Genomic DNA, 19218 nt, shown 5'->3' on the forward strand with positions numbered 1-19218 from the left:
ACTGCGACAGTTGCAAAACTCCGAAATTTTAATACTTCCATAAATTTTATTCAATATTCCTCATATAGAGACTCTCAAGGACCTATGCAAAGAGATGTCACAGATGATACAGTGAAACATGTTTACAGAAAAACACAACAAATAACAAATTGTTAATGATTTTCCACAAAGTCACACTTAATAAAATTTGATGTGTATATGAAGCTTTTATCTCTGCATTTCTTAAATAAACTCCCCAATAAATCTCTCTCTCTATCCCTCTCACTTCCTTTCATTAAATACATAATCACAATTATTACATCTATAATAATGTACTAGAATCGCTGCTTCTTTTTGCCTACATATTTTTCTATCAATAGAGATTATAGAAACAGAACTTGTAAGTGATATTCTCTCTCTCTCTAAAAATAATAAAGTCAAAACAGTATCCTTCTCTTCTCCCTGATTTTCTTAGGACGTTCAATTCCCTTCCACATTCAAATCCATTTATCACATCAATCGTCTCCACATACGCGGTAAGTAAAACAAGAAACATCTCTACGATCTCTAGCCCAATCCATGTGGCGGACTTTCGGCCAGTCGATGCTTTGCCGAGCGCGCTTTGCTGCAAGACGCTCTCCTGAGGGAACTCACGCTGCCCGCAAAGCCATCATTGTCCAGGGATTCCGAGGAGAAAGCCTTGAGATTGAAGGCTGAAAGGACAGAAGATGTGAATAGAGTCAACGTGGAGTGGCGAAGAGCAGTTTACCCTTGTCCGTGGGCGATCCCAGAGTCAAGCTGCTCAAACTTGAGCTGAGATTGTATGGACGAGGCGGTGGGATGGTCGGCGTGGTCTCCTCGACGGGCAGACAAGTCTCCACCATGGCCTCCAAGCAGTTGACAAACAGCTCCGAAGACTCTCCCATCATTGTGTACTGCAAAAGGAGTGGGAAAGGATTCAGTAAAGACCATAACACAATAACACAGATGAAGATGATACTTTGGTAAAAGGTCCTGCGAAGCGCCACAAACCGCCAAAGCCACAGCTCTGGAGGAAGTGAAGCTGCTGCTGTGATGGATCCTCAGTGGCCAGCATGTTTTGGATAATGCTCTGGACAGCCATCAACACCACCTGATCACTAGAGCCCGACAGGACGCTGTTGATCTTGTGATCGAGGAGAGAATGTCTGCGAAACAGTCCAAAATTTGCAAAAGATCTGCAATTGCCAAATATAATACTCACATGACTGGAAAGACTTTGGGAAAGACAACTGATCCCTCCGCCAAATACTGATAAAGCACCCTCGTTTCGGCCTCATCGGTGGAATACTTGACGAGCGTGGCCAAAACGGTGAGCACGAGTGCCTGAGTTGAGAGATCGGGAAGAACTTCTGGATCCAGGAGGACATTTGATTCATTCGACACGGAAGATCGCGATCCGCGCTCCTAGAAAAATGCACCACACAAAAACACATTAGCGCAATCACATCGATCACTTGCCACCCAATCATCTCCACCTACAAGCAAGAGGATAAAAATGGTGAAAAAATGTGGCGAATTTCATATAACAATCGAATTTTGGGGACAGGAAGATTTACTCCAAAAATTTTGAATGCAGAAAATATTGGGATCGCTCATACCAATTGAGAGAGAGAGAGAGACAGTACACAAGAACATGAGAAGAGTGAATCAAAGAAAAAAGGGAGATGATTTTTACCGACAGACATAAGAACAGAAGAAGTGACAATGAAAAAATGTAGAGCTGGGATTTAATTACAATTTACTACTGAAATACCAACAAAAATTAACATCAACAACTTTGGAACACCATTTTTGACTTTAAATAAAATTATAGCATTTTGCAAGAACTTTCTAATGGGAACTCAAAATCATTAAAATCAGACAATTTTGTTGATTTTGATTTATTTCAAAAAATTCAAGAAATATTTTTACTTGTACTTGCTTTTTTGCGGTAAAGTGATTGAAGTTATCGACAATTACCGACACTTATCGATGCGATGGGCATCAAAATTCCTTTTTTAAACACATTTTTTAGGGAAAAATAGAACTGATGTGAAGTAATATGGACTACTTAGTCCTTAGACTGTGGATTTAAACTTTTTTTTTGGAATTGCACGCAATTCGTATCGATAAGTGTCGAAATACATGGCAAAATTGCCAAGATAATCACAGGCTACGCAAATCCCAGCTCCTGAACGTCATTCCTGAGCAGATAAAGGAGAAGAATGCGAGAGAAGGAGTGACGATGAGAGAGTGCGATAGAAACAACAATTGCGATTAAGAGGTGACACAGAAACTACATTGGATTGTGGTTCATTTTCTGGTTCATTGATAATACCTGATGTTCATCAATTCCTGCCGAACTATTTGCATCTTTAGTTGTCGGCACAGAAAAGGATCTCTGCGTTTTAAACAACACTCTAGCATTCTAATTGCATGTCAATTCCAAAGATTACCAATTTTTTTTTTTTCATTTGTAGTTATTGTTGATCATAATTCGTGTCATTGCCAATAAATTATTTATAAATCAACCATCAAACCATGGAAAAATAGTGCCAATTCAGAAAAAGTGAAAAATAAATAAATTTTGCATCAATCAATTTCACAAGACATTTTTTCCAATCAATTTTATGATAAAAGAAGTTTCCGAAAAATTACAATCATCATGCAAAAATGCCAATTATTTAAAAACAAATTTTTTTTTGAGAAGAAATCAGAGGTAATTGTTTTTGTGATAATAACAAGTTTTGTGGTGTTTCGGCAATTCATTGAGTGTTGCACAATAAGAATAAAGAACATTTACACATTTAACATGAATATTTCACGCGGTGATTGATTTTATCCGACAAAATTTTGAGCAACATTGAATTTTGACGTGTCGATGAAGAGTTTTATATATTATTTTTAATTTTGTGGATGATGAGATCCAGAGACAGTACAACATTTTTGTAAGCATCAGGCAGGCAACAAGAAAATAAAAGAAATAAATGTCTAAATTAGTTAAAAGTCATTTGAATATAAAGGACAGAAATTACCACATAGAATCTCTTTCAATCTAATTTAAATCTAGAAGAGAGAAACTCACTGTGAATTAATGCAATTCTTCATTTCGCCAATTTGTCATTCAGAGTTTTAGATTTTAGAGTTAAATTGCATTAATTTCTCACACAACTATTCAACCCATAAAAGACGTCCATCGAGGCATTTTCCCACCCTCGAGGCGACGCAGCAACAGTACACACATTAACATTAGAATTCGCAAAAACATCGCAATCTATTGAATCTAGGCTAGAGAGAGAGAGAGACAGAGAGACACAGAATGGACGCAACAGTAAAGATTCCAACTCTAAATGCATTAAGGCTCACTTAAAGCTTCAGTCTTTCGACTTATGAGATCCTAAATGAGAGAATTTAGCGACTTAATGTCCATCCAATTGATCACTATGTGTTTTGCCGATGTCTTCTTATATGTTTTTCGTCTTTTTCTCATCCAATTGATTCTCAATCACCACATTTTCACTGATCATTCACTGATCAGTTGCACGTGAATTCTAATTCTCAACAGCAGAATTAGATTAGCTCAACGATTACGGACAATGGAAGAGAGACAGAGAGCGTGAGAGAGAGAAAGACAGAATGGTAAATGAGAAGTTCTGTGAGAAATCACTCTCAATCTGTAAGTATTTGTTTTAGAGAGTGATTTATTAAAAATTGCGCCTGTCTTTTTGATGGAGAAATAAAGAAAACACCACATCAAATACTGGTAATATTTATGGAACAAAAACCCTTTTTCGCAATCAAAGTGAGAAAAAACTTCACATAGACTTCGAGACAGAGAATGTGAGTGAAAGAACAAAGATTTCATCCTTCTTTTTATGCTTGCTGGAACAAGTTTGTTTTTCTTATATGAAGCGAGTATATACTTTTAACGAGATGTAGCGCCAAGAAAAGAAAGTGTTTGATTGTAATATAAATGTATATATAGAGAGGAAAATTAGATAAGATATCACGCAATTATATATCTCAATGCCAATTAAAGTGAGAGACTTTCTGGAAGATTTGCGAAAATTTGCACACGAGACAATTTTAGAGAGAGAGAGAGTGTGAGAGTAAAAATGCACAAAATCAAGCTTCAAAGAGAACACAAAATTTACACAAATCTCCAAGGAAAATCTCAATGTGTCTTTTTTTTTTTTTTTTTAAAGAGAAAAGGAAATTTGTGTGTGAATAAAAGTTGTGAGGATTTGCAATTCCTCAATCTTCTTCTGCAAATAATGTTAGGAAGATAAAAAATGTGTCTTCACAGTAATCTTGAGGAACAGAGAGAAAGAGTGTTTGTGTGTGTGTGTTAAATCTGTGATGTTTTTTTTATGAAGCAATAGTCTTACTTTAATCGGTGAGATATTTTGTAGGCAATCGATAAAGCCACTACTATTTTTCGACGATGTCGCCTGAACTGTGTCTTCGGCATTGGCAAGTGCCACGATGGCATTGTGCACGGGTTCGGACGATGATCTACGGTTTCTAAAGTCTTGGCGCTGGCAATTGTGCGCGTGCACGGCGGCGGTGTGCGCCACCGGGGGCGCCGACACGGCCGGCACGCTAAAGTGGACACCGCCACCGATGGGGTTCGGCGAGGTGGCTGCACTGGTGGCGGCGGTGGTGATTAGAGTGGAATTTGACATATTGGCTAACTGGCTGCTCATGGTCTGGCCATGACTCAAATCTAGGCTCCGCCACGATTTGCCCCTGATCGGTGGATCCTATATATAACGTAAGGTGTGCATATATTTTCACTTCTTATACTTTTTGATAACTTTCTTCACTCACACGCAAACTCTCAAAAAACCAAACAGATTCACCCTTTTTCTCACCATCAACACACTTCTTTCCACCGTCACAAAACTACTGGACAAACTATTGAAGAAAAAGTATACTTTTCAACCCAGCTCAAAACAGACTAAACCTCCTATTTAAATACGTTTTACACACTCGCGCTCTCTCTCTCTGGAATAGCAATACAATTGATAAGAGAAGTACAAGAAAACTGTCCTGTATTGCTATTCAAGAGAAAGTGCACCAACAAAAATCTACCAATTATTACAAATTGTGCTTAATCTAAAAATCATAATAATATTTCAAAATTCATTAAATAGTCAATAATTAGAAGGATTATTCAGAGAGAGAGCAAAGAAATTTTGATAATCAAATAAAGAAAAATTGTTAACATCGAAAGAAACACTCTCTAATTTCTTCTACACGACACATTAGATGTTGTTCTTCAGTGAATTCATCACATGAAGGATGCATGGATTTTGTGTTCATCCATCTAAAATTGTACATTGTAAAATTCTCACAGAATTTTTGCGCATCAAGTGTTAAGACATCTCTTGAGGGGGTTTTCTCGTAAGGAATTTGTGTACAAAATATCAAAAACCTACAGCATTTCCACTTCTACGCCGTCAATTCTCTAAATATATGGGAATTCATTCAAAAAAAACCTCAAATCATTCACGCTACACTCTTATTACCTGATGTGGTTGAATTTTGTGCTGACGTGCATAGGAAATGGCAGATTGATCAAGGATATCCCAGGACTTCTGGCGGCGCGATAGTGGCATTCCCATCTGCAAAAGAGAAAGCGCGTAAGCTAAGCAAATCCTGCCCAAAATATAAGAAGAATTCCACAGAGAACTCACAGATTGTGTGGATATGTTCGTTGTGTCGCTGATTTCGTTGGGATTCGCTTCATTAGGCCATCTGGACAGTGTGTGCTTCACATGGCATCGCGATCGCACCTCCTCAGATCCCGCCACGAGAGCCGTCAAGTACGCCACACTGTCCGGCGTCACCTCGAACTTATCCCTGCGCAGTGGCTTCGCCACGATGCCCAGCAGCATTGTCAACACGCGTGATGTGCGCGACACTGTGGTGGGCGTTGGATGGCGGAAACCCTTGAGCAGATGTCCAACCAGAGCAAAGTGGAAGTTGCTCTTGAACGACAGTCCAACAGCGTGATCCAGTTGCTTAAAGTGCCACTCCAGAGGCTCTCTTGTGCTCATCATAGCTTCCGCCAGACTCTGCTTGTCGAACATATTCTGCGAATTGAGTGTGTGCAGATTCTGCTCCAGCAGCGCCAATCCCGATCCATAGAGAGTGATTTCGTCCAACTGCAGAACAGACACAGCCACCCAGAAGAGAGCACGATGAATGGGCGATTCGGGACGCAAGAGTGGCTGCAATCGTGTGAGACACATCACAAGAGCCTCAATGAGTGTGATGTCAGTGAAGGATTCCAGTGCCTTCACGAGTATCCGCAGCAATTGCTTCACATCCTGATCCGTCACACTCTTGCTGATGCACCCATAGACAATCAGCGCCCTCGGCTGAAGAGCCGGATTGTAGCAGAAGGCGAAACTCTTCGCCAAAGATGTCCATGTTTGCAGCCAATCGCAATCTGGAATATCTCTCATGCACGCCTCCATTATTTCCAGCAGAGCATCCGTGATCACTTCCAGTGATGGCAAACCCAGACGCTCTCTGTCTGACGGCGGCGCCTGAGACACTCTCTCATTGCCCAGCCAACGATCATTGGGATGTCGACAGCTGGAGCGAAAAGCCGTCACAGCGGCAGATTTCACCTTGCTAATACCGAACAGAAGATAGAATTTCTGCAGGGAGAATTCATCCAAGGACAATCGGAGCACTCTCTGGGTTTCCTCTGCAAGACAAAGCACAAACACAAGCAAATCTTTAGTCATCAGGACAGCAAGAAGAGAGAGAGAAACAGAGTCGGAACCTGAGAATGAGGGCTTTGTACATGTACACAGGGAATGAATGATGTTGATGACCAAACCATGAGTGGAAGCGCGCATTGACAGTGAACCAGTGCAAACCTGAAAACACGGAGAATTTCAATTACACACAATCACACGCGAAGACACAAAAAGGCCACAGAGAGACTCACCAAGAATGTTACAGTGTGAAATAGATATGGCAGATGACGAGCCACATCCAGACAATTGTTGAAGGACAGCATGAGAAGATATCTTGCCAAAATAGCGATATCATCGAAGATGACGTGCTGCTCGAGGAATTGTGTTGGTGAGTGGCAAGTTTTGTCCATTACCTGAAAGAAAACAGTCATCATTAGTTTTCTCATCTCTTCTTGAGATATTGTTGTGTCTTTTCTCACCCGACAGAGTCGCCCAATGACTTTCTTCGCCACCAATTGAACATTTGCCGACGCCAGAGCCACAGCTGTGTCCGCCATGATCTCCACTTGAGGTGATCCCAAGCCAGAACTCACGGACTTGTGAATAAAATTGTCCAACACCATGTCAATCAGCTCAGGAATCTGTCCAATTGATCCCCAAATCTTGGCCTGAATCGATGGATACATCTCCTTCTGTTCTATCGTCAAATTGATCAACTTCTCGAGGATCTGCGACACTTTTTGCTTCTTGGATTCATCAGAAGACTTGCAGAATCTCACGAGATTCTTCAACCATGGCGTCATGTACTCCAAACACAGATGCTTCAGCTCAATTGTGCTCCTCTGGAAGCCTTGAATGCACTCCTCCAGGAATTCCAGCGTCAAGTGTGGCTCATTGTTGGCCAATTTCTCACTCACGGACTTGATGAAGATGGTGTTGTTGGAGGGAATGCAGAGACCCTGAGTTTCCAACAATTGACCCTCGATCTTCAAGTCAAAAGTCGCCGTTAATGCGCACAATTGATTGTAAGCTGCTGTCCGGAGGTTGGGATCCGAAGAGCCCAGATTCAGCAATGCCATATTGAGAAGAGTTCCCGGAACATCTTTTGGCCTGATCTTCTGATGCACCGTCACTGAATCTGGCTGACTGAGTTCCCAGCGATTCCTAATGTGAATGATCGCCTGAACAATATTATCGCAATCATTGTGAATGAAGCTTAATTGGCCACTCTCATTGGCAATGGAGAGAGTGAATTGATTGTCATCCACCAGACAAACCTCCTCAATCTCCGAAGCATAGTAGACATCATTGAGGAGGACAGAATGTGCCAGAACTTTTGTCTTCTCCGCCGATGTGATCTGAAGTGCTGTTGGTCCAACTTTTATTGCCACTTTGGTGTCTTTGTGACTCAATTTCAGTGCATTGTTGAACACTTTGAGATCCTCATCCAGTGACAGTGTGGCTCCAGGCAATTTTTGCTGTTCCACCTCAATAAATTCTGCCAATTTCTGTGGTGAATCCAGAAACATCATCTTCTTATTCCCCTTCAGCGGGGCCAGAATTCTATCGTGAAACTTTGTGTACTCTCTGACCCAGGAATTGCAATTGTAGATGTAAACCATCTGCACATGTTCATAGGCAACTTCTGGCAGAACATAGAACCACTTCTGCAGGAATTCCGTGCGGAAGCGATTGTCCGAACACGTGTGCGTAAAGTCAATGACCAACTCAAAGGCCGCATGACAGAATGGCTTCAGCGTGAGGATGACATGATAGATCAGCAGATCACCATTCGTCTCGCCAATCTTGTATCGCCTGGCGATGTAGTAGAAAATCGGCACACCGTGCTTATTTGTTCCCGCTTGATAGAAGATATTCATGGACTTTAGCGTCTTGAATTCCTCCTTCTCGTGCATCTGATGCTTCACCATGATCTCCTCGAAGTTCGTCGAGGACATGTCAATGGAACTCCACCGGGCGTAGGAGGAGAAGAGCAAGTGAGAGTCAATTGGCTTGTGTTCCGGCGGTCCCAAGTAGGCCAACAGCGTTGCCATCTTGTCAAATGGTCTCCGTCCAACAGCCTTGTGATCTCTGCTGCTGGACAGATAGTCACCAATGCGCTCTTGGTGTGTCCACAGCAATCTGTGCAGTGCCAAGACATTGGCATCAGATATGAAACTCATGCTGTGTGACGTTTGATCCACAGTTTCGCAATCTGATGCGATTTGAATGAAGAATCTGCGACCAGTCTCAAAGTGTCCTCGTACGAAATCATTGAAGCACAGCATATGTTGCTCCTTGGAAAACTCCACATGATTGGCAATATTCTGCAGAATCTTCGACATCAGCATCAAGCCTCTCTTCACCGTGGACGGAACTTGTTTGCCAACAATTCCCAACTCCTGTGGCGACACAATGGCCGGATTGATGAACCTGAGGAAGATCACTGTGCCAACGGCTCCAATGTTGTTCTGCAGCACATTTGGGAATCTCTTACTCAAAACTTGATACAAACAGTGACACATGGAGCGCAGCTGTGGTGGAAATCTGTCTGCAGACTCGATGATTGCATCGAAAACTTTCTGTGTCAGCGCAATGAGATTCCTTCGATTCAACTCAATATCCTCACCAGTCTCTAATCGCGCCGGATCCACCTCAAAGTTCACCGTGTGCTCCTCCAGCAGCGGTCTAATCAGTGGCTCCAGCAAACTCTGCAGATAACTCGAGCCGTAGATCTTGAAGCAAAAAGCCATAATCTTGCTGCCGAGGGAATTTCCCCTGAACAGCGTCTGCATGCAATCAGACACTTCCACTTCGCGATAGAACATATTCCAGAGCAGTGGCGAGAGGAGATGCTTGGCGTCAAAGAGTGTCACAAGCACCCTCGCCAACTCATCCATCTGCAGTGTCGTCACGACATTCGCCAACGCCATAGCAATTGGCAATTCACCCTTGTCACTGATCATCGTGACGAGTTGCACAAGCTGTTCAAATCGATCTGCCAGCACAGTTTCAGCCAGAGTGTCAAACTCCGTTCCCTGCTGCAGAATTTGCGTCAACACCTCCATGAAGGCGGCACGCGTCTGAAGATCCGGATTGTATCCCAAGTCAATGGAGTGCATCAGTCCAGAGTCAATGTTGGCACTCAGGAGATTTGACATGGCCTGAATTGTGGCATTTCGGAGAGTTCTCAACTTTCCCGCCGCCATTCGTGGTCGTGGCGGAAGTGGTGGATTTGTTGGATCCTTGTCAGCTTCCGCCGTGTCCACACAGTCACTCAACAGATTCATAAACAGTGTGAAGTACTTGAGAAACAGTGCACTTTTGGCATCCATCAAGTCACCACGATCAGACTCTTCTGGCTGCAGCGGAAGTCCACGCAGCAGAGCAGCCACAGCTTCCATGCACGCCTGATCGAGATCTCGTGTGATTATCGTGACATCACCCGAACTGGGAGGGGCAATTTGATGAGATGTTCCCATCACCCAATCAGTCAGATACTCCACGAGCTTATTGCGGAACTTCATCTCCTGCCGAAAGGCCAGATCGTCTCTTCGCTTCATCATCACCTCAACCAACTGACACAATTTCGTCTTGATGTGAATCGCATGAACTGTCATGTCCAAATGTCGCACATAGCGCACAATTCCCAGCATCATGCCTTCGATGCTGGTGACACAGAGATGCTCATTGGTCGAGGGCTGATCATTTTGCTCCTTGGCCTGCTTCCCATCCAGAATACTCTTCATGATGTAGATGCTGTGCTCAATGAATTGCGTATTAATGTCCGTGACAATCACTTGTCCTTGCTGATCAAAGAACTTCTCCACAATCGATCGAATCTGATCGAAGAGAATTGGATACAGTTGAGCAGACATTTGCTGACCAATCAATTCCTTCACGTGTTTCTGAATTTGCTGGCCAAACTTCTCATTGTTGCACACAAGAAGTCTCAACAGTTGACCAATAAATTGTGTCACAGGACAGAAGTATTCATTCTTCTTCTCCGTTATCTGTTGCTGCTGCTGTTGCGCTGGATCATCCTTTCCTCCTGCTGCCGCAGCTGCCGCTGCCGCCGCAGTTGAAGCCGATGTCGATTTGTCCGTTGATGTGGGATGAAGAGATCCTCTGCCAGAACTTGTGGAACTCGAGAGAGATGAATTTGACTGTGCCAGAGATCCTGCAATGATTCTCAATTAGATTGTCTCTTTTTCTTCAGAAGATTTGATGATTGTCTTCTTACCCATCGAAGTAGCACTTTGCACTTGAGATGTCGACTTACTGACCCTCGTGAGCTTCTGCATTTGAATGTTTAAGCAAGACATTTCCGTACTTTCCTTCTCCTTCTCACTTCGTGCCTTCAGACAAACACCACCGATAGTCAAGAGGAACTGCAATTAAGAAAACAAGTTAAAGAGTTTATTGTCCATCAAAGTACCAAAAAGAAGAAACTCACCCAAGTCATGTTGGCCCACTCAGTGATCTGCTCATCTAAGTCATGCTCTGTGCTCTGATGACTCGCTCTGCGCTTTCCCATGCCTCGATGGAACATCTCCGCCTGTCCATCTTCCATCTTCCCCTTCGGATACGTCTGCAGCACCTTGCTGTGCATCTCCCAGCAGCGATAAGTCTCCTCCCACGCGGGCAGAACGCCATTGGCGCAGTGCTCAATCTTCCTCAGCAAGTGGAAGATGTGCTTCTGCAGTGCCACTCTGCCCTGTGTCGGATCAAAGAAGCAGAACTTCGACTCTGTGCCCGCAGTCGTCAGAGCACTGGAAGCCACCGCGAGTTCCTGGAACAGTTGATAATTTGGCAGTATAATGTGAACGGTGAGTTCATCAGATCCCGACCGAATCTCCGCCTCTTCGCACAGCAACCCAAAGCAGGAGAGCGATGTGATGATGGTGTCCAGATCAATTGACCAGAGATACATGAAGAACACCACTTCAAGCTTAATATTGGCATGTCGACAGATGGCAATTTGACTGCCAACATTCGCATAGTCCTTGTGTCGCTGCAGAAATGTGTTGCGACAGATGAGAATCTCCCTCATCCACTTCAGCACATCACCATAGTTGGCAATCTGGTGCTGGATGAGCTTCTGTCCAATCGAGAAGAGCACCTGAGAGCTCACATCCCAGAAAGTGTTAATTGGCGCCTCGGGATTCCACACTTCAATCTTATCCGGTGAATGCAGAGCCAGCAATGCTTCCATGGCTTCTTGTGCCACATCTGGCATCGTTGGTTGATGAACAAGACTCACAAGACCATTAATCAACTCCAATGTCGAACTCTGAACCTCATGACCAGCCTTGCCGAGACTCTGCAAAGACACTGAGAGTGAATAAACCATTTCGGAGACATTCTGAGGTATTCTTACATTCAGCAGAAGCATTGGATCAGCATGAATAAGGCGAACCATGAGAAGAAGAAGAGCTTTGTGCGCTGGTCCCTCTTCCGGACGCGTCAATCGACTCTGTGCGTCTTTGGACTTCAGCGTGAGTGACGTGATCATCCGCAGAGGAGTGTGTGCGATGTATCCTTGTGTCGCTTTGTTGAGTGTGTCCGTGAAGAGAGCTCTCAGTTCTGCAGATCTGGCGTAGACTAAGTCAATTTGTGGCCACCATGGCAGTCTTGGCTGAGTGACAATCCTGCAAAGGGGGACATAAATTAGTCAACATTTCAGTTCTGTCCACAAATTCCCATCACGCCTTACTTGAGAAGCGAACTGACGATGACAAAGTGATATGCTGGCGGCGATGAGAGGCTGAGACAAACCTTCAAAGCCTCATTGTTGTGCGGCTTGATGCGGAAGCACGACACCCAGCAGTCAATCATGAGATCAATGTCCTGGAAGTTGTATCCTTGGCCGCGTGAGAAGGGCTTGGAGGGATTGAAGAGAAGCGCCTTGAGATCATTGATGACATTCTGCACGAGCTGAAAGGTGACATTGTTGGAATCGGCGATGTTGATGTAAGTTGACGCCTTGCAGAGCTTCACACACGCAATCGCGGCGGATTCTGTCAATTGCTTGGACGATGCATGAGAGCCCAAACCCTTCTTAATTCCCTCCACAAAGTGCCTCTTCTTCAGATGACACTGCGAACATGGCGCTCCAGAGTCCGCATTGACAATCTCCTCCAGGACTTTCGGGCAGAGAATCAGCAGGAGGATTTGGAGTGGCCAGACAGCTGAGCGACTCTTCTTGTTCTCCGCATAGAGATCGAGAATGTCAAAGAGTTGCTCACAACACTTGGACAACTCGTCATTTGGTGTGCGCTGCAGATCGGCAAACTCATGCGGATGGAATTCAATCCACGTCCACATCGCCTTCTCCAGGGAGTTCAGCAGAATCAGGTGGGCGGACTTCTTCAGCAGTCGGAACTTCAGCAGTGTCTCCGTGAGGAGTTTCGTCAGTCGAATGACATCGAGATCAATGTGCTGAATCAACTCGATGTCACTGTAGTCCGGATTCTCCTCCGAACACGCGCTCAGCTCCTGCAGGCGCGCCGAGATGCGATTGAAGACGGCACTGAAGTGATTCTGCGACAGGGCGAAGAGGACTTTCGAGGCGAGCGCCTTGAGTGACGTGGCATTTGGATTGTTCTCACTCTGCACATCGATGAACTGGCAAATCTCGCGCAGCAGCAGCTTCACATTCATCGCCTCGTCGTAGCGGGCAGTGTCTTTGGTCTGGCTGGAGAGGCATCTCTCCATGGTGGTGAGGATGATGATGAGGGAGTCGTAGCAGTACTTCTCCGTGTGCTCTTGGCGATTCTGTGGGTTCTGGAACGTGTCATTCACGCGCTGCAGCATTTTCGTGAGGCCCGAGATGACCAGCGAGAAGCGGTAGCGCGAAATGGGGATCAGGTAGGCCATGGTCTGGTCCAGAGTCATCCGCGACTGAGCCATCTGATTGGTGTTTGTCGCTATCATGCGATAGGGCAGCTGTGGAATTGATAGTCAGAGCAGAAATGATATCAATTGACTCTCTTCACACGCCCTTCCCACTCGATGTCACACACATTTCATTCATAAAACTCTCGCTTTTCATTCATAATCCATCGCCTTCGGTCTCTCCGCCAATCACAGCGCGCCCCACACAGCCACATCCCTCCGTCTCACTCTCGCACCCGCCCACGTGATTTGCTCGCAAAATCAAAACAAATGCCCCGTCCCGCTCGCACACACGCACACACCGACAGCGGCCCAGAAAATTATTGATTTTTTCCTCTTGGGGCCGCCAAGGAGGAGTCCCAGCGAGAATGCCACTTTTTCCACGCTCTCTCCCACCTCACCTGCTCCTCGAAGCGCATCAGCAGCGAGTTCGCCCACTCCCCGGGCTTCTGTGTTGCCATTGTGTGGTATTTTTGTGCTGATTTTCGGGCGTTTTCCACGGATTTTCAGCAAAAATTTGGAGGAGCACAGAATTCTGACAATTCGCCTCTGCGACACTCACTCTGAACTTGGCTGCATTATCGATTTTGACGTGTTGCTTGCGGGGCCGCGCCACCTAACCTCACACTTTTCCGCATTGTTTGCAAACACCAGAGGCTGTTTTTCTCCAAACTATTAGCAGATTTCAGGAGTTTTTCGGGGTGTTATCACGTGAAAAGTGACATGGGGAGGACAAAGAAGGCGCCTAAGAAACGAACAGAGGTGGACAGTGGCGACAAAATGGACACAGAAACTGGTAAATCACTGAGAATTAACACTTGAAGAGCACGTTTTTCTCTCAACACACAAATTGCGTCTGGACACTTTTCAGGCAGTTCCTTTGATGCTCCAGACTCCACTTCGGATGATGTGGTGTCTGAGAAGCGAAAGAAGATGACAGACACAGTTCCTCGTGGCATTCCCAAGAGTGGTCGCGTGTGGAAGACACCGAAGCAAAAGTACAATACTCTCCCCAAGATATCAAAAAAATACCTTCTCATAAGATGTTTCTCACTCAATCAGATTCTCCACCATCAAGAAATCCCTCCACCGCCAGACATTTCAGAAGAAGGAGCAATTCCGGGAGGAGATGCAGAAGGTGAAGGAGCTGTCAAAGTCCATCAAGATGCAGAAGCAGGCGGAGAAGGAGCAGCTGAAGGAGCGTCGGGAGGCAAATGAGAAGCGAAAGTTGGAGAATCAGCGCAAGTCTGAAATTGTGCAGATCATCAAGAATCCAGCGAAGCTCAAGAGGATCCGCAAGAAGCAACTGCGATCGATTGAGAAACGTGATTTGAGCACAGTCAAGGCCATTTAATAAAGTGAAACACACAGAGGATCTTTAGAAGATGCGTTGCTTGACAATTTCGGGATTCTTCCGGTGAATGTCGAGGAGATGCTTCTGCACAACTTGCCAGTCAAAGCCTGACGTCTTGTCGGTGAGTTTAAAGTTGCTCTTCGGCGTAATTCCACGCTTCAACTTGGCAAAGGGCTCAATGAAATCCAGTGAAGTGGAATTTCCCATCACAATGCACTTCTGCTTGGCTCGCGTCACAGCCACAGCGAAGCGTTCAGAGCTTCCCATGATTGTCTTATCCACGACACACGCGTGACCCTTCTTGTTGCAGTTGCTCACGCACGAATAGATGATCACACTCTTCTCCCTTCCCTGGTACTGATCCACCGTGTTCACCTCGACTCCGTCACAGCCAAGGCTGAACATTTCATTGTACTTTGCCATGAGTTGCTGCAGAAGTGCCACTTGAGCTCTGAACGGCGTGATAATCCCAATATCCTTAGCATTCACGCCCAATTCCAGCAATGCTCTCACGACGTACAGACACAGAGCAGCCTCGCACACATTCTCCCCCACGTGATGCGGCGAATCCAGCAGGAAGTCGGACTCCACTTTGCTGCCCGAGCTGATGTTCATCTGCTCCGTGAATTCCGCATGCAGACGAGCTGTGTCTCCGGTGTCAATGTAGACGAAAGAGTACTCCAGGTCGCTGCGCAGCACTCTGTACAGCCACGGAAAGGGGCTCTTCTCCTCACTGAAGTCCACAGCCGGATTGTATTGGAGGACATTGTTGGCCACAGTTTCATTGGCGCATGTCAGAAATCCTTTGTACGAAATCTTATTGGCGACATCCGTGATGGTTTGATTCATGCGATATTGCTTCCTGCAAGAGAGCATGAAAGAATGTAAACGTTTAAGAAAATCATCTAGATTTTTACAGCCACTAACCTGAGTGTGGCGACGGTGTGTTTGGTCTGGAGGCGCCTGAAGAGACTCTCTCCGCCGCCCAGCTCGATTGCCTGTTCAGACTTCATGAGCGGCGGCAGTTGATGTGGATCGCCGACGAGTAGGAACTTCTTGGCGGCCATAAGAGGCCTCAGGATGGTGGGCTGGAAGACCTGAGTCGCCTCATCCACGATGCAGATGTCAAACACCCTCCTGATCAGCATGGGATGAGTGCAGCCCATGCAAGTGACGCCCACGATTGGACAGTCATCGTAGACTCTCTGCAGCTGATGATAAGTGGTGCAATGGCGCGTCAGGTGGGATTCTGTGTGCTCCTGGAGGGCCGGCGAGATGCGACCCACAGAGCCCAAGCGCATAAAGTTCAGATTGTGCGGCAGCAATCGCTCCAGGAGATTATTCACGGCAGCATTCGTGTGACTGGTGATGAGGACAGACATGCCCTTGCTGATGTAATAGCGCACAAGAGCGACGATCGTCTGTGTCTTGCCCGTGCCCGGAAATCCCTGCAGCAGCATGTACTCAACCATCTGGACACTCTTGATGACGGCAGACACTTGGTCACTATTGAGATTCCGCAGCGCCACGTGATCCTCATTCGCATCCTTCGGGCACGATTCATTCCGCGGCATCACTTTGTCCACAATCAACCGCCTCAACTTGTTGCTTCGCTCCGTGTTCTCCAGCATCGCGCCCAGATTGGTGAGATTGAAGGTCAGCTGTGTGTTGCTGATGTATCGATCAATGTGGAAGTTCTCCAAGCTGTACTGAATCATGAGATTCCTCTCGAGCGACAGGCAAATGTGCTCACAATCTATCGTCTGGACAATCCCAGTGGCCACGGCGATTCTCTTAGACGTGCTCACGACCAGATAATCACCCACAGAGAAACCCGCCGTCAGACAATCCCTCTTGTCGCCTCTCGGCTTCGATTTGTCCACATGGAAGTCCGTCAAGTAGCGCCCCGACTGAAGTGTAGGCGGATTTGTGATCATCAAGTACGCCAGTGTGAATCCCTGCGAAAGGAAACATATCAGACAGTGATAAAATCAAGGATCTCAGAGCTCCTGAACGTGACTTACTTCACTTTCCCGCACTTCTGGTGTTCTCAGCCAAATTCTCTCCTGTCCAAAATTCTCGTGCTCATGGAACTCCTCATACAGCACAATGTGCACCCAATCGATGAAGTAGTCAACGTGTTTCTCACTCAAATGCTCCGTGGAGGAAATGAGAGTCCGATGGAAGTGATGGTCAGGCGTCACGAGACTCCTCTGCTCGGATCTCAGCAAGAAACTGCCACAGATTGTCTTCATGGGACACGATAAACACCCCGTGGGATGATTTATCGGTTCTGGCAGCTTAAATTCCGCCTCTCCCTCGTCCAGGTAAATCTTCTCGCACGCCAGAAAGCTCACATACTTATTCCTCATCATGATCAGATCGCGCATCTCATTCCACGAGGGCTGCATCTCCTTGAACACACCCTCGCGCAAGTACAGCAGCAGTCCGGAATCGATGCCGCCCAGGAGTTCAGACATCATCATCTGGTAGAGGGTCAATTGGCCACGGTGTTCAGCTGAGAAGCTCGCCCGGCCAGTTTTCACCTCCACCGGCATGATTTTGACGATCTCACCGCCGTCAGCTGTTCTCTTTCGCACCCTCGCCGTCACGTCCACCTTTCCCTTGAGGCCCAGTTGTGGCATCCAGATGTTCTCCTCAATGTCCTCCACGCTGGCAATGCTGCCCTCAAAGTTGCCCCACTTGAGGAACCAGTGTCCCTGATGCCGTCCCTGATGACTATTGGGCAGATAGCATCGGAAAAAGTCCTCAATCTTTGGTATGAACGGCGTGATTTCTCCCTGCGCCTGATATTCCGCCAACGTGGATGAGTAGATCTGGAAGAAGGTTCCTCGCTGCTGCAACAGCTCTTGGGACGCCCACTGGATCTCATCGTGGGTCTTCAGGTTCCTCTCAAGGCACATCTGGAGCAGCTCATGCACCAGAGAACCCACAGTCATCTGCAAGAGACGCGGAATTGTACTCTCGATTGCCAAGTGGCACGCGGCTTTAGGCGGGAACTCACAATTTCAGGTGTTAAAACAAGCGTCTTGAAGTATTCACTAAGAATTCCCCGGCGGGAACAGAAGAGCGATCCCAGGAGAGTGGTTCCCGAGACCAGCACATTCGGATTCACCACCAGAAGCCCCTCAGTCATGGTTATGATATGGCACTGCAGCTCCTCGCTCCACACAGCCTTCACGGACACCACATCCACTGCAAAACAGAGACAGAGACTCAGAAGACGCGCCCCAGCGGCGGACAGACACACACACTCACGAGGATTGACTTCCGTGTGGACCCACATGTCGTGCAGGATCAGCTGTCCGGTCTGCGCCCTCTCCGGCGGCACATCGTCCTCCATCAGGCTCAGTCTCACCTCTCTGTCCAGCCTCGTGACGGACTTCACCTCGCAGCGCCTCCAGCGTGTCAGATCGAACGTCCTGTCTCGATGATGTGACCTCGCCGGAGGCTCAATATTGTTCGTCCCCGTGTTCACGGAGATGTTCTCCTTGTTCGCCTCGTTTGGCTCCTCATAATCCCACTCGTCCCACAGCCAATTGCTGAAATCCAGCGACACTTCGTCGCTCTCCTTGGCTACTTTCAGACGCTTCTGACCAGAGTCCATTTTCCACTCCACTCCAATCACAGACAAAGTGCATCACAATTGCGGTATATCCTGCGATTTACAATGCAATACCGCTAATTCGCCGCCAAAATCACAATTGAGGTTATGTCACCCGTTGGCGTTTGAAGTCCCGCCAAAGAGGGTTGCCAGAGAAGCCATCCCAAAGAAATTTCCGCATTTCACGAAACTTTTGTCGGAAAACTCCGCACTTTGATGGTTGAAAAAGGGAATAATTTGGACTGAAATTGTTCAACTAATTTATTGAGAGATGATTTTTCATTAAATAATAGAGCCAAACACGATGCATTTGCCATGAATAAATGAGAAATTTTGGACTTTGTAGTCTTTTTAGTACAGCTTTTATCATCAAAAAATTTTTTCTTCGCTCGCTAATATATAAATGCATTTTTGGATGCCGCGTACGCACGCACGGCCCCCGACCGCCTCTTTGGGAGGTCATTTGGCGCGGCCGGAGGCCATCATCTCTCGCGATGATCGAAAAGAATCACGTTAATTTCTTTTAGTTTATAATTCAATAATGCAATAATTAGATAATTTTTTTTTCGTCACCCATATTTTCACTAAAATTCTCAGAGCTTCTTTGTCCACCGCCTTCGACCTTA

General features: G+C 46.1%; 3 protein-coding genes across 3 annotated transcripts; 1 reads left to right on the forward strand and 2 right to left on the reverse strand.

The window, feature by feature from the left end:
* Nucleotides 1-344: 344 nt before the first annotated feature.
* LOC132255712 (neurofibromin) lies at nt 345-14154 on the reverse strand. Its single transcript, XM_059751878.1, is given in 15 exon segments — nt 345-692; nt 749-914; nt 980-1166; nt 1223-1425; nt 2339-2428; nt 5532-5627; nt 5700-6721; nt 6800-6896; nt 6968-7129; nt 7196-10896; nt 10960-11107; nt 11173-12039; nt 12097-12369; nt 12372-13664; nt 14015-14154. Coding segments are annotated over 15 exon segments (8511 nt in total). The 5' UTR covers nt 14075-14154; the 3' UTR covers nt 345-546.
* A 51-nt stretch (nt 14155-14205) lies between these two features.
* LOC132256205 (coiled-coil domain-containing protein 86) lies at nt 14206-15061 on the forward strand. The gene is made up of 3 exons (XM_059752514.1): nt 14206-14409; nt 14485-14611; nt 14676-15061. The coding sequence occupies exons 1-3, from the start codon at nt 14337-14339 to the stop codon at nt 14965-14967; spliced, it is 492 nt and encodes a 163-aa protein (XP_059608497.1). The 5' UTR covers nt 14206-14336; the 3' UTR covers nt 14968-15061.
* On the reverse strand, nt 14992-18989 carry LOC132255799 (DNA replication ATP-dependent helicase/nuclease DNA2). The gene is made up of 5 exons (XM_059751997.1): nt 18247-18989; nt 17993-18183; nt 16992-17927; nt 15895-16925; nt 14992-15829 (listed from the first exon to the last, which is right to left on the reverse strand). Exons 1-5 carry the CDS (start codon nt 18593-18595, stop codon nt 14992-14994), a joined length of 3345 nt encoding a protein of 1114 aa, XP_059607980.1. The 5' UTR covers nt 18596-18989.
* Between the last annotated feature and the right edge of the window lie 229 nt (nt 18990-19218).

The sequence above is a fragment of the Phlebotomus argentipes genome, unplaced genomic scaffold (genome assembly GCF_947086385.1).
Source record: "Phlebotomus argentipes unplaced genomic scaffold, Phlebotomus argentipes genome assembly contig_10, whole genome shotgun sequence".
In the NCBI taxonomy this organism is placed as follows: domain Eukaryota; kingdom Metazoa; phylum Arthropoda; class Insecta; order Diptera; family Psychodidae; genus Phlebotomus; species Phlebotomus argentipes.

Coding starts and splice junctions, on each gene's coding strand:
- LOC132256205 (XM_059752514.1), top strand. CDS start 14,337: ATGGGGAGGACAAAGAAGGCGCCTAAGAAACGAACAGAGGTGGACAGT. Junction 14,410..14,484: donor CAAAATGGACACAGAAACTG/GTAAATCACTGA, acceptor GACACTTTTCAG/GCAGTTCCTTTGATGCTCCA. Junction 14,612..14,675: donor TGGAAGACACCGAAGCAAAA/GTACAATACTCT, acceptor TCACTCAATCAG/ATTCTCCACCATCAAGAAAT.
- LOC132255799 (XM_059751997.1), bottom strand. CDS start 18,595: ATGGACTCTGGTCAGAAGCGTCTGAAAGTAGCCAAGGAGAGCGACGAA. Junction 18,184..18,246: donor CCACACGGAAGTCAATCCTC/GTGAGTGTGTGT, acceptor TCTGTTTTGCAG/TGGATGTGGTGTCCGTGAAG. Junction 15,830..15,894: donor CACACCGTCGCCACACTCAG/GTTAGTGGCTGT, acceptor GCTCTCTTGCAG/GAAGCAATATCGCATGAATC.